The sequence below is a fragment of the Zosterops lateralis genome (genome assembly GCF_965231275.1).
Source record: "Zosterops lateralis genome assembly, chromosome: 2".
Lineage (NCBI taxonomy): Eukaryota > Metazoa > Chordata > Aves > Passeriformes > Zosteropidae > Zosterops > Zosterops lateralis.
In genome coordinates this window covers 106,731,164-106,745,434 of record NC_139763.1, presented here as the reverse complement: position 1 = coordinate 106,745,434, position 14,271 = coordinate 106,731,164, and the positions used below count along the sequence as shown (strand labels likewise).

The 14,271-nt window shown below is 45.0% G+C and overlaps 1 protein-coding gene and 1 long non-coding RNA gene across 2 annotated transcripts in view; one reads left to right on the top strand and one right to left on the bottom strand.

Annotated features, from left to right (window-relative positions):
- Window positions 1–2: 2 nt before the first annotated feature.
- Window positions 3–12,722, top strand: STYXL2 (serine/threonine/tyrosine interacting like 2). Its single transcript, XM_083884660.1, has 6 exons — window positions 3–116; window positions 823–956; window positions 3,409–3,503; window positions 4,343–4,574; window positions 5,334–5,551; window positions 7,504–12,722. Exons 2-6 carry the CDS (start codon window positions 841–843, stop codon window positions 10,338–10,340), a joined length of 3,498 nt encoding a protein of 1,165 aa, XP_083740786.1. The 5' UTR covers window positions 3–116; window positions 823–840; the 3' UTR covers window positions 10,341–12,722.
- LOC310923713 overlaps window positions 3,388–14,271 on the bottom strand; it is a 30,723-nt gene continuing 19,839 nt past the window's right edge. The window contains exons 4-6 of the long non-coding RNA XR_014592681.1: window positions 4,325–4,422; window positions 3,636–3,734; window positions 3,388–3,479 (exon numbers count right to left, since the gene is read on the bottom strand). This is a non-coding gene — a long non-coding RNA (uncharacterized lncRNA). The remainder of the gene's footprint in view (window positions 3,480–3,635; window positions 3,735–4,324; window positions 4,423–14,271) is intronic.

The window sequence follows — 14,271 nt, the reverse complement described above, 5'->3', positions numbered from 1 at the left end:
GAGTGAGAGGAGGGCAGCTGATTGCTTTCCCCCCAGTACCATTCCTTGCTGTCTCCAGTGGACTCCTTTGCCGTGCCTCCAGCAGGGACCCCCAGTGGAGCCATCAGGCACAGGGGGTAAGTTCCCTTTCCTTGCTCCCCCTTCTCCCCGCTCACTGCCCGGTGAGTGACCACGCGGCCGGATCTCCCGGCCCGAGCCCGGCCGCCGGGCCCTTGGGAGCTGCCGCTGGCTCTTGTGGTACCGGAGTCCTCTGCCTGGGCCAGGGCAAGTGTTGGCTGCCGTGTTTCCACGTTCCTACCTGAGCCGTGCTCTCCTGGCTCTCCCGCACCCCGGGTAAGAACAGCAGCCTCCACACAAAGGATTACAAGGACAAAGTCCCAAGCCTTCAAGCTCCTTTGGCCTTAAGCTTTAGGAGCATTTCACTTTGGGTACACGAGGTCTCATGTTCTCATGTTTCCTGCCCCTGACCCTCCTTCCAGCCCGGCTCTGGCTGTGTACGGCTCCTTCCAGCCACCATGCGCGGTCAGGGGAGTATAGAGTTTCTGCCCTGCCACCCCTTCTCTCCTGGCCTTCCAGCACCCTTACTCACAGGCAAAAGAGCATTGGCCCTGGCTGGGCAGCAGCCAGGGAGCTGCATGAGGCCCTGGGAATGGCACCGCCCTGGTAGAGCAGCCCCTGCAGCCCGTGTGGAAAGGGCTCTTCGCAGGAGGAAAGTGTGGGAGGCCCTTCTGCTGTACCCACTGCCTCTGATGCCCCAGACCCAGGGAATGGGCTCCTGTGCAGCCGTGTGTAATGGCTCTCCCTCCTGCCTGCTCCTTGTAGCGGATCCCATCAGCCGCCATGGCCAGCGGCAGAGATTCGGACAGCGAGCCGGCGGTGCCCGAGGAGGAGGAGGAGGAGGGCCCGGACGTGAAGGCTGTGCAGGCCCATTACCTGCGCAGCCCCTCGCCCAGCCGGTGAGTCCACGGGCACTGCCACCGCCTCCTGCCAGCCCCTGGGAGGTGCTGCCCTTCCCTGCTTTCTTTCCTTCCTCCGCTCCGCGCTGGCACTTGCGCCAAGCTGAGCCGGGGATTCCCTGCTCTCCCTGGGGTGGGTCAGTGTGCCAGCTCAGACAGAGCCTGCAGAGACAGGACTCCTGCACTAATAAATCCACCCTGCTGGGAGAGTGCATAGCAGGGATAAACTGCAGGAAGGATTGCTATGGGCTGGTGTTGTCCCTCTTCCCTGTCTCACCCCCTCATACCCCTATGCAGAAACTTCTGATCCAATTTCAACTCTTTGCAAATTCAGCTTAATCTCTGTGTCTATTATAAGGACTTGTGGATTTACTGAATGTTGATATTTGGCTTTGCCAGCCCCAGAAAGACCGAGGGTCTTGGGATTTGGGTTTGATTCAGCACCTACTTTAGCTACAGGCTTCAGGCACGGAACAGGAGGCTGTCACAGCACAAGCAGAAATTGAGTTACCTCAAGCAAAACAAGCACGATTAGATGTGTTTTCTCCTAATACAAGGAAAAATACACCCCTTTGTTCTCTTTTCCTAAAGCAGAACACTCTGAAGGGCTTTCTGTACCCTCTGAGATGCTTTAGCTGAAAGCAAGGAGTAGGGATAGAGTTTGAAAAGAACCTTCCCCAGTGTTCCTCAACAAGTAGAATGTTATGAAATATTTCATAACTTTTATGTTTCATAAATGTTTAACTGTGGGACACTGCAGAAAATTAAGATTGGGTACTTATTTCATTTAACCAGATGTATTTCAGAATTGTTTAAGAAGACCATTGAACTCACATAAAGTAAAATTATGTATTGAAAAATTATGTATTGAGCTCTCTCCTACTGCTCATCAGTCACTCAGAATGAACAGAAACATCTCTCCAGTTTCTTCCCTTCCCTTCCCTTCCCTTCCCTTCCCTTCCCTTCCCTTCCCTTCCCTTCCCTTCCCTTCCCTTCCCTGTTCCTTTTTTCTCCCTTTTTTCTTGTTGTCAATGACAAAACACAGTGATGAAAATGGCAAGATCCTTCCTGGCCAGAAGGGGGTCCTTGAAAGATCCAGGCTTGGGCAGTTTCTGCATTTCACAGATGCTCAGGGCAGCTACAGGTAAAACGTGTTGAGGCTGCTGTGGCAGATTATTACCAACTGTTACCTTTTTATTGAGCTTGGAGGCAACCTTTACAGCAAAAGGAAGTGAAGGCAGGGCATAGCTGCAAATTTGTGTCAGCTCCTGTAAATGAGACTGAGGCTCCCCTTGCTGGTGTCGTAAACTCCTTTGAAGAACTAGAACAGGATTACTTTCAGTCACGGTTGACAAGTGCTGGAACTCAGCTAAATGACCTGGATGAGCCTGTTAAGTGGTTTCCGATGGCTGTGCCCTCTGTTTTGATTCTGGAGCCTGAAAGCAGTTCAGCTCTCCAGACACTGCTGCGCCCTGACTGCATATTAATCACCCCCCCTCTCCTGCTGTAATTAAACAAAAACAAACAGTGTATTGCAAGTCTGTAAGCCTTGCATTGCCAGAGAGCTTCTGTGATGGCAGCCAACTTGTCCTAGTGATTTGTACCATCGATTTGGAAGTGTAGAAGGTGTAGATCAGGGAAAAAGCTCCGTTAAATATTTTGTTAGGATGGTCTAACTGAGAGACTGAAATTTCTTGGACTGCATAGGTGGAGCCACAGGGAAATATACTTGTTTTTAAGGTTGTGGCCTTTTTTGCTTACAAAAACTTATTACACTATGTCAAATAACTCATTTCAAAGGTGTTTGTGAGTGTCATAGTAGTTTCTGACTGGCAGTTTCACAACACAGAGCGAGTGGAGAGACTGACCACAGGTTCATGCTCCGAAGTGCCAATGTGTACTGAGGGAGAGATTCACAGGCTTCAGTCTCAATGCTTGCACTGCAGCTTGTGGTAACTCAAAGGATGCTTGCAGACAATTAACTGGCAGAAAGAAACCCCAATATTTTTCTAGCCCAATCTGTTTTGAATTACTCAGTAAATTCTAGTTAGGACCATGTTTATGTCTGTCTGTCTAAGTGAGAGTTACTTGTGAGACTATTTCTTGTGATCCATCTCCCTCCCAGTCTCAGACCAAACACTGATCTTCTCTACCCATAAACTCCTCCACCAGGCAGTTTGATTGCACTCCTAAGCCCACTGCAGCTTCTCCCCATGGGACCTGTCTACATCCTGCAAACACTGGATGCTAAGGCATCTTTGAAACCTATAGTGCCATGCTGGAGAGCGGGGTGGGAATGAGATGTGGAAGAAGAGTTGGGACTTCTGTTCTACAATCAAAGAATCCTCCCTGCTCCAGTTCCCTGCTGTTCCCCTCTGGAAGAGGGCTAAGTCCTGGGGATGGGGTCCCCACGGAGGGCATTTACCTAACAGGCAGTGTGGTTGGTTGGCAGGTATTCAGTGATATCAGATGCTGATACAGAGAGCATCCTCATGGAGCCAATCCATCTGTCATCTGCTGTGGCTGCCAAACAAATCATCAGTGAAGGTAAGAGAACTATGTAAGTTACAGAGACCTGAAGCTGCGCTTGTTTTGCCTTTCTCATCTACAGATCCTAAATGATAAAAAAGCTCTTATGAGAAAACTCCATATGAAGTAGAGAAAGAAATAACAACTTACAGAAAGGTTTAGTGACTCCCTTTGAAGTTGTGCGATGAATCTGTGGCAGAATTTACTGCAGGAGTAAAAGTTTGAGTGCTGGTTGCTTGCTGCAACAAACTAAATTAGGGTAGAATGGAATAGAAAATGGAGTATTTCAGTTTAAAGGACATACGTGATCATCGAAGTCCCACTATAAGGGCTGACCAAAAGTTAAATCATATTATTAAGGCACTGTCCAATACTTCTTAAACACTGTCAAGGATGGGGCATTAACCACGTCCCTAGGAAGCCTGTTCCAGTGTTTGACTACCCTCTCAGAAAAAAAAGTGCTTCTTAATGTCCAGTCTGAATCTCCCCAGCTCAGCTTTGAACCATTCCCACACATCTGATCACTGGATACCAGGGAGAAGAGCTCAGCACCTCCCTCCCCTTTTCAGGAAGGCATAGGAAACAGCTGCATCCTGCTGGGCCTGGAATAAGGGTGCCCTTAACTCCCAGGCCTTTGGCCAGTGTGAGACTGAGAGGACAGTGCAGTGTGCCCTTCTCATTGCTGATCCCCCTGAGGCAGTTCCTAGGTCAGCATGTACCTGCCCACACTGCAGACAGAACAGGGTGATGTTTCTGGGGAAAAAAAGCCACAAGGCTTGTCCCAGGCACAAGTAATGACAGCTCATACATCTGCATTGTTTTTATGTGCTTTCACTTACCATGTCAGTTTATTCCAGAGCTGAAGACAAAGGATGTCAGGGTAGACTCGGTGTGTCCCAGGATGCTGGAGTCTGCGCAGCAGCTGATGGTGGAAGACCTGTACAACCGAGTTAAGGAAAAGATTGATGACACCAGCTTGTTTAACACGCCGTGTGTGATGGACTTGCAGAGGGCACTTGTGAAGGACAGGCTGGAGACCCCCAGAGACGCTGTGGATGAAGTCTGGCCTAATGTCTTCATAGCAGAAAAGTGAGTGTCAGCTTTTGTCATCAAGTTGCACGAGATTCCCAGTAAAGGGTCAAATGGAACCATTGAAGGCATAACATGTATTACATGCATCTAATACCTTTCATCCCTAGAGAGCCCTAAAGTGTTTTTCAGACTGTGCTCACAGAAATCTCTATGCACTGGAAAGTAAATACTTCTGGAGTAGAATCGGCAGTTTTCCTATGCTGTTTAGATGCTTTAACAGTTTAAGAGAGGAAAAAACAAATAAGCCCAAATTCCACAGTTCTGATTGGAATTTGGCCCTAAAATTGGAACTAAAGTCTTTGTTATGTAAAAGGGAGTTTAAAAGGTGATGCCAAAGTAAATGTTGACTACACATGATTGGGTGTCCTGCACCACGGTTCAGCTGCCTGAGATACCCATGTAAGAGACCAGACAGAATTAGAAAGGGATATAGAGAAAAGCATCAATTATGGAGTGATAAAAATTGATAAATAAGTATATGGCCTGAGCCTAGGATGGCAGTATGAATTTCAAATCAAGCGGAGTGGAAGCAGAGCATATGGCTCTACAGGTGAATGCAGGCTTCTTGTTTTCTTTTCCAAGTGAGTATTGGAAAGAAATACCTGTGGAACTCTCAAAGAACATTAAGGTGTGAGTGGTGCCTCATGCTGAATGAGTAACATGGACCGGGAGTTATGTAAACCTTGTAGCATGCAGCTTTTTTTCCTACCTAAAATAGGAGCACTGATATCTAACATGTTTTTTCCTTTTCTGCAGAAGTGTTGCAGTGAACAAAAGCCGTTTGAAGAGACTGGGGATCACCCATGTCCTGAATGCAGCTCATGGCACAGGTGTCTACACAGGACCAAGTTTCTACAATGGTCTCAATATCCAGTACATGGGCATTGAAGTGGATGATTTTCCAGATATGGATATCTCCAAACACTTCCGCCCAGCTGCAGAGTTCCTTGACGAAGCCCTGCTGACTTACAGAGGTAAGAAGAGAAGATTGAAGTAGTTCCAAGTTGCTTGGGAATTAACAGGGAGAAATCTTAATCTGATAAACAGATGATATGCCACATTTGTAATGGAGTAGAAGGCAGAGCCTTTGCTGTCTGCACGCAGCTACAGTGTACACCTCCTGCCCATTTCTGCCTGGTCTCATTAAAAACAGGAGGGAGGAAACTGGAAAGGGGAGGCAGCCCAGCAGCCCCACAGCTTCAGGTTCAAAGTAGCTGCAAGTTAGCTCCTGCAGATGCTTTAAAAGAGCCTGGCTATAGCAAAGAGCAGAATCCCTGCTCTAATACATTTTTAAAATATAGATACTCTATAATACTATATCTAAAGAGAGATAGATATATTCCTGTACCCTGCACCTTTCAGTTTTGCCATGATGCAAAAAACCAGGCTGATTTACTAGAACATTCCCAGCAGCTGAGTTGAGCCTCTGGATGTCTACACCCAGGCTGCTGTCAGATTTGCTGGACTTCAATTCCATGGCAACTGTTTTTCTGTTGGTCTCCAGTGCACAGTGGTCATTTTGTTGCAAATTCAGTGGACAGTTAGAAATATCTTTTTGCAGTTCGGTATTGAAAGAAGGACCAGGATCTGTGATATCACTGATATTTTTCATATAAGGTGTCAATTAATCTGATTTTTGTAGAGAGACAAAAGATTACCTCCTAGCAGTAGTGACAGTAGGAAAAGTTTAAAGTTTTGTTTGTATACAAGGAACGTTGAGCCAATTTTAATAGCTCAGCAACACGAGGAAGATGCACCAAGGCAGAGGAGCCTTAGAAGAAATGAAAGGAAGGAGATCTCCCCCTCTTGGTGAGCTGTTAGACTGGCATTGCTGGCTGGTAAAACACTTGGAAGGCAACCAAGACTTTTAAAGCTAAGAAAGGCATAAAAGAGATTTCAGGATTGTAGGAAGAGGTTCATTAGGTAAACCTCTTGTGGTATCATAGCCGCAGTCAGAATGGTGGTGTTTAAATTGGCTTCATTAAGTTTCACTGCAAACAGATTGATTAAACTGGAGTTTATCACACATTTAGAAAGAGTAATTTCAGATGTTTGCAAGCTAGCAAAGCCTCATTTACACTCTCTTCATATTTACAAGCTTTTCTTTAGCTGCAATTTGCCATACAAGTAACTTAAACCCCAAACAATTTGTCTGTGCCAAAGCTTGTTTTTCTGGAAGACGTAATAAATGCTATAATAAATCCTGTAAAATAAAGCAGATCCTCAGTTTTGATCCTTGCTCATATAGTTACTGGTGCAGGACAGTGGGTCCCAGTAGTTTGAAGAAGCTGGATCAGTTTGTCAGAGTCAAAATCAGCTCTTTTCTAATAGGACTTTGTAGTAGGACTTTGGCCTCCAGCCAGTCTTCAATGTAATTGTTTGAGGGTACCTTGCAAAACTGATCTAGATGCTGGCAAAAAATACAATTAAATTAATATAAAATTTTTATTTGTTCTATAATGTCCCTTATAGAAAAAAATAAGTTACTTGCTTATCCTCCCAATACCTTCCTGGAGGCTAATGCTAATATCTCACCTTTTACATATTGAGAAAAAAGCATGGAAAGCTTAAATGTCTGACCCTGTCAGCCAGCAAGTCAAGAATGTCTCACTTGCCTTTCTAATACCTATTATAAGCTTTTTGACTATTTGAGTTAGTGAAGTGTGTAGGTGAAAATAAAAATACTATTTAGATTGTTTGGAAATGTGCCTGCCCACAGTTTTTGAAATTAATGTGCTTTTTATTCGTATGTATCCAGATTTTTGTTAAGGTAAAGCTAGAAAATATTTAGTATTCGTTTCAGTCACTGAAACATATAATCTGTGTCGTTTTTTAACACTATTCAAAGAAAGCTTTTGTGCTACATAGCAGAGCATCCTGTCTGCTATTGGAAATAGCTGATTCCTTTCACATTCACTGTCTGTAGGCAGAATCCTTGTCAGCAGTGAGATGGGGATCAGCCGCTCGGCTGTGCTGGTGGCCGCCTACCTGATGATCTACCACCACATGACCGTTCTGGAGGCTCTGATGACCCTGAGGAAGAAACGTGCCATCTACCCCAACGACGGCTTCCTGAAGCAGCTGCGGGAGCTCAATGAGCAGCTGCTGGAGGAGCGGGAGCTGGAGCGTTCTGGAGATGAGGATGTGACTCCAAGCCAAAGTCCTCGCGCCTATGCAGGGACTTCTTCGCGGCTCTCTGGAGCTGGGGACTCGGGGAGCATCAAGGGAGCCAAAGCCCACTCCATCACAGTAGAAGAAGAGGACACCAGTAGCATACTGGGAAGTTTTATGAGCTCTTCATCAGTGGAAAAAACTAGCTGGGTTTCCAAACACTCCACCCTGATCACTGAGGAGGAAGAGGAACAATTATATGAGGAATGGAGGAGGAAACAAGGCCTATCTGCAAAGGAAGCAGGAGTTTACCATGAAAGAAGAACATCTCCAAGGCATCTGGATCAGGAAGAGGAACAATCTGATGAGGATGTGGAACAGAGGATCCACGATTGGCAGCGCAGAAATGAGAAATACCAGATGGCAGGTACAGCCAGGGAGGAGGATGGTGAATGCAGCATGGGAGGAAGACCTTACCCATCAGGTGAATTCAGTGACACTGAGAGTGTGAGCAGTTTTGAGATCCGAACCCTAAAGAAACAGCTGGAAGCCAGCAGCTTTAGCAGGACAAGGAGGAGCCGCACAGGCTCTATGTCTTCTGAGAGCACTTGGGACATGTGGAATCAGAGGCTTCTGGAAATTGAGAAAGAAGCTGCTCAGAGGTATCGTTCTAGGAATAAAACTTGTGGGGAGAGACAATCCCCAGAAACAGGAAGAAAGGAGAGGGATGTGGATGAGGAGAGTGTGCTTTCAGACTCCTCCTGTAGCTCCTTCTACAATTTCTGCCAAAAGAACAAGGACAAGTTGACTCCTCTAGAAAGGTGGAAGGTCAAGAGGATCCAGTTTGGCTTTCACAAGAAGGATTTAGACCCATCATCTGCACCATCTCCAGCAGAAGATGGCAGCCAGGCAGGTCAGGAGGAAACAGAAGGGAAGAATTTGTCAGATATTGATCTGACTGCTTACCAGGCTTGGAAAATGAAGCGGCAGAAGAAGGTGGGCAGTGAAAGCAGCAAGGAAGAATTTGTGGAGTTTGCCAAAACTGAGGATTCTGCTTCAGCTAAAAAGAAGCAGAGGCGTGTAGAGCTCCTTGAACGTTCAAAGAAAATTTTAGAAGAAAGCCAGTCCATGTGCAGCTGGGAGACAGAGAGTACAATGAGTGGGAGTATTCCCCTGTCAGCTTTCTGGCCTTCAGCACCTTCTGCAAGCGGTGCCGATGATGCAGCTTCTACCCTGAGCATGCAGACAAATCATTCATCTTTGTCACAGGCCAGGAGCTGTACAGGAGCAATGCAGCTGCAGATGCCAAATGTTCCCCTTCCCAATCTCCAAGTTGGCCCAGGTGACACAATATCCATGGCAAGCATTCAGAACTGGATCGCTAACGTGGTCAGTGAGACCATTGCTCAAAAGCAAAACGAGATCCTGATGCTGTCTCGTCCATCGTCCGCCATGGCCTCCCTGTCAGGAGACCTTGGCAGGCGTACAGATGATGACAAGGTTTCTCTTCTCAGTGCTCAGAGTGGCTCATCCCTCGCTGGCTCTCAGCTCCACCAGCAGGAGCTGCGCAGGGCTGAGTCTCAGTCTGTGCTGTCTTGCAACACTTCCATGAATGCAAGGACAGAAGGAGCTACTTCAAACATGAAGACGACCCAGACAAGCAAACCACTGTACAGCCTCTTTGCTGATGATGTTGACCTAAAGAAACTCAAGAGGAAGGAGAAGGAGATGCAAATGGAAATCAGAGAAAAAATGTCAGACTATCAAATTGAAAAGGTGATCAGTGACAATAAACGCAGCACTTTATTTAAAAAAAAGGTGACCAAAGCAGAGGAAAATGAAACAGAAGATGACAGAGAGAGTACAACAAACAGCCACAGGCGTCCCTTGCAAGCAGATTTTGACAGCACTGATGCAGTCTTTGATGTGTCCAGTCGACCTGCAACCTCAGGCCCACCAAAGTCAGAGATAGATAGTGATATTACTAAGTGGCTCAATGGCCTGAAAGCAGAAAGAGAACCACCGTCATACTATGATCAGACTGAAAAAGCTAGAGAGAAATATAGCAGATCATCCAAAGTTAGACAGATGGATTCTGAGACATCCAGTTATAGATTCTGCAGATCCCAAAGAAAAGAGCAAGATAGCTGTTCTTCCTATGAGTCAACAGGAGATTCACTGAGATCCATGTCAAGATTTTCCTCTGCTTCTGCGAAAGAGGACAAAAAGATGTACAAGTTCACAAGGTCCAGGGTCAGTGAGACAAGTTCCAGAGGAAACAGCCCAGAGCTGCATGTTTTCAGCCAGTCACCTGAACCACCCTTTGACTCTGAATCCCCTGATCCATCTACACAGAGCCGAGTTAGAGCTCATCATGTGGAGGCATGTGAAGAGGAGGCCAGGTCAGACGTGTCAGAATGTGGAGCAAAGAGAAAGTTCACCCAGAGCTTTTTAAAGTCTGAAGAAGATGGAAAGAAGGAGGCAAAAGTGGAGCAAAGTGAGGAAAGGTTTGCATCTAGGCAGGTCTCTCAGTACAGGAGAAGCACACGTAAAGAAGAGGAAGAAGAGATGGATGATGATGCCATTATTGCTGCTTGGAGAAGCCGACTAGAAGAAACTACAGCAAAGCTCCAGCGGAGAAGGGAAGAGTGACCAAGATCAGACTACAGGAACACAAGCAGAGCCACAGAGTCCCTGAATCACTCATCATTATATTTTTGATAATCCTTTGTGGTTTGTAGGGCATTTCCTGCAGATAGTTCTCTTCTTAATCAAAAGCGATGAAGGGAAGAGGTCAAGTTCTGCAAGTGTTTGTGGCTTGTCAGAAAGAAGATGCTGGTATTAAATGATCAATGTAGGTAGGAACACAATGTTAGAAGCCATTAGGAGCCAGACAATGTTTCGGCAGCAAAAGCAGGTAACGGTGACGCCTCAAGTCAAAAGACCAATCACATCCCATTTTGGTTATTTCAATTTCCTAGTGTCGTTAAAGACTGGACATGTTTTTTCTAGGATCTTTTTGATCATAAATGGAAGAAGCCAAGAGCTTTTTCTAGGAACTTAAAGAATGTTTTTCTCTTAATCAGTTTTACTTTATATGACTGAGAAGATATTACCAGGTAGGCTCCATTTTCTGCACCAGCTTTACGAGCGTCTAGAGAAATAAGACAGTTCAGGAGAATACATATTCTGTTTTACTTTACTAAGTAGCAGAAGTGAAGTGGAATAAGAGAAAAAAGAAGATGTTTCCTATTTAGAAGTTCAGTGCAGTAATGAATGTATTAATTGTTTTCTATTAGATGGAGTCGTCTCTGCTCCAGTATGGTTGGTTCCTGCTAATAACTTCAGGTCAACAAAAGGAAAATGCAGTAGTATTAGCAGCCATCCAAAAATCTTTTTTTTGATGTAGTTAAGGAGATAGTTAGGATTAGTGTTAGTGTAGGCTGGGTTTCTGAGTATTGACTTCACTTTGATTTATGTATGCAGCTCAGCTAAGTCGGTGCTTTTGTGTTTATAGTCAGATTAATTTTCAACATGATTGCCTTGAAAGAAAAGAGCAATACACAAACTGACCTCATAATAAAACTGTTTAATTAGACCATGGGTGTAAGGCATCTTGCACTTAAGGAGAAATGGTGTGTCTGTGAAGGTAGCACCTGGAAGTTTGCTTTTAGGAGGCGGTGGTAGGTTCAAATGATGTCTTACAGTTAAAGTGTTCTTAGTATCCTGAGCTACAGAGGAAGAAGCCCAGCCTCCATGGTAACTGAGTGCTCCATGTTAAGAGCCTTGGGTCTTCCCATGCCCTGCAGAGCCTTGTGAGCTTGTGTGACACAACCCACCAGCTTGCCACAGCATCACTTGTATGTCTTTCCACACCGCAACACCCATCCCTCACCAGTCAACATCCTCCACCTCTCTCTTACAAGCACATAGGCCAGTTTCTACTGACTTTGACTCTGGAATTATCAGTTCCCTCTTCTGTACAGACTGTATTTTGAACCAACAAAGCCCTCTGGCAGAGCTGAATCTAAAACGACAATGGAGGGATGATGCAGTAGCGCTCTCTCACAGGAAGTTTGTCTTTTTCTTGTAATCTCTTCTCCCTCCCACTGTGATGCTTAGAGCTCACCATTACCATTATGCTAGTACCTCTCCCTATTTTAATTGTGTAATACAGACAGCAAGCTCCACAGGGCAAGGGCCTGCTCTTTGTCCCTGTCTGTATGGCGCTACACACATCAGCAATGCTATCTAAATAATGGTTACTGATAACAAAATGCAGCTGGCAATTTTCCTAAACTTAGAATCATTTCTCTCAACTATAACTCACTGATCAGACATTATCCCTGCTTCTCTGAAGATAAAGATGATTCTTTCTGACAGCCAGGACTGGGGTAAATAATAGCTACTTATTGTCAGGTGAATGGAGTCTCACAATCAGGTGATTAACCAGTAACAAAGGTAGAAAAAATAAGAGAAATAACTGACATGTGTGGGTTGTTTTGGGATTTTGGGGGTTTTTTAGTCAACTCAGATTACATTTCTGAAATACATAAGGAACATGGTTGTGTTAGTGTTTCAGGCATGCAGAGATGCTCCAAGGTTTATTATGCTCTTCTACTATATTAAAAAAAAATAATTCAATGCATCCCTTGTTTCTGCATATTTCTATGAGTTGTTATTTTTAAAGTAGTGAATTTCCAGGCCTTCAGCCACATTCTGAGAATTTATACTGAATTTCTGCAGTGTGTGTCAGGAGAGGCATTTTCCTTTCCTTCATCCCTGTTAAAGTTGCTCTGCAGAAAACAGCTCTGCATAGACATATTTGGAGCTTGCTTTAATTTCACCCTAGAAAAGGTCTTAAGTTTCGATGGATCAAAGTGGAAGTGTGCAATACCTTCTGGCACTGAATTTACTTTTTTATCAAAGCCTGATTCCCTCTGAAAAATCCCTCTTCTGCTTCCTGTGCCTGGATGTTCCCAGCAGACGAGCCTGTCCTCTGCAGTACTGTAGGGGGCATCTCGCGCTGTAAAAGACGAGCAGTAGATGATGTAGTAATTGGTTTCATTTTGCACTGTACAGCATAGCCTTTGTTTGGGCAGCATTTTGATTTAAACACTAATCTAGGTCTGCTGCACAAATAAATTATTCAGGACCGAGGGGCAGAATATGGTTCTGTAACAAGTCTGAGCCAGACCATCCTGATAGCGAGTTTTGACCCTTGTGAGAAAGGGTTAAGTGGGTTCTGCTGACTCATTGGGGTAGGTGGCTTATTAGTTCACTTGTGTAAAAGGGAGATAAAAATGGTTTGATGGGGAGAGGCCATCTAGGATGCTGGCTGAGCAGCCATGAGGGAGAAGCCTTAGAAATAGCTGAACTTTATTTTCTTATTGCTTATATCCTTGTTAATAAAGCCAAACCCCCAAAGCAATAAGGGGGTGGGGATCATTTTGGACACCGTGCAGTATATGGCCAGTGCTTGAAAGCAAGATGGGAAAGGCTCCAGCTCACAGGTATAAATTACATGAAACAGTGACATAAAGACCTTGCATGGTGAAAATATTAAAGCATTCAGTCATAAGACCAATAACCAGGAGAGACAGAAATGGAGGGGTTGAAGGCAGGCTAGAAAGTCAGGTTTTAAGATGAGAATTTAGAAGGAGATAAGGAATTGCTGAAAGGGGAGAGGTCTGCACAGATTGTTTCAGGTGACCAGAGCTGCAGACTGAATGGTTTTTCAGCAATGACACTAGTCTGACAGTAGATTAAAAGAGTAAATAAGTACCCAAATTTATCTAGGAAGGATTTTTCAGCAAAGATGCACTGGGACTGATATTTTTTTTCTCCCTCTCAGTTTGCTGCTGTAGGCAGGAGGGGTTTTTTGGCATTGTATAGTGGAAGGTGAAAGTGCAAGGAGCATCCATACGGTCAGTTAAGAATATAAACACAAGAACATAAGAAAGGCTGTATGGGGTCAGACCAAAGGTCCATCTGGCTCAATATCCTGTCTCCGATAGAGAACAACAGTGAATACCTAGGGAAGAATATATACAGTGATAAAAGTGTTATTTCCCCAGCATGATTTTCCAGCTTCTAATCATTTGCAACTCAAAGACTTCCTAAGCCAGGTGTGATATTTTTGTATTTAATAGCCCTTAATAGATTTTCCTTCTATGGAAGTGCCTAGTAATTTTGGGTTATAACCATTATAGGCTCATACCCACTAGCCTCTGTAGCAATAAGTCCCACAAGTTACTGTACACAAACTGCTAAGCCATCTTCTTTCTGCCTTCTCTGAACCCTCTGCCCACTAGCCTTCAATGCCAATGTAGTATCTGTTTAGTACCTACATGTCTCACGAGATTTTACCCCCCCTTCTATCATTCTGTCCTATCCTTGGCTCTCTGGTTTTCCACCTGAGTTCTTCATAGAGGGGCTGCCCCATGTCTCTTCATTATCCTGGCCATTCTTCTCTGAACCCTTTCTAGTTCTGCGTTGTCATGTTTGGGATGAGGGACCCAATCCTCATGCAGTATCCAGGGTGCAGTTGTGGCAGGGATTTATCCTATGGCATATTGACCTT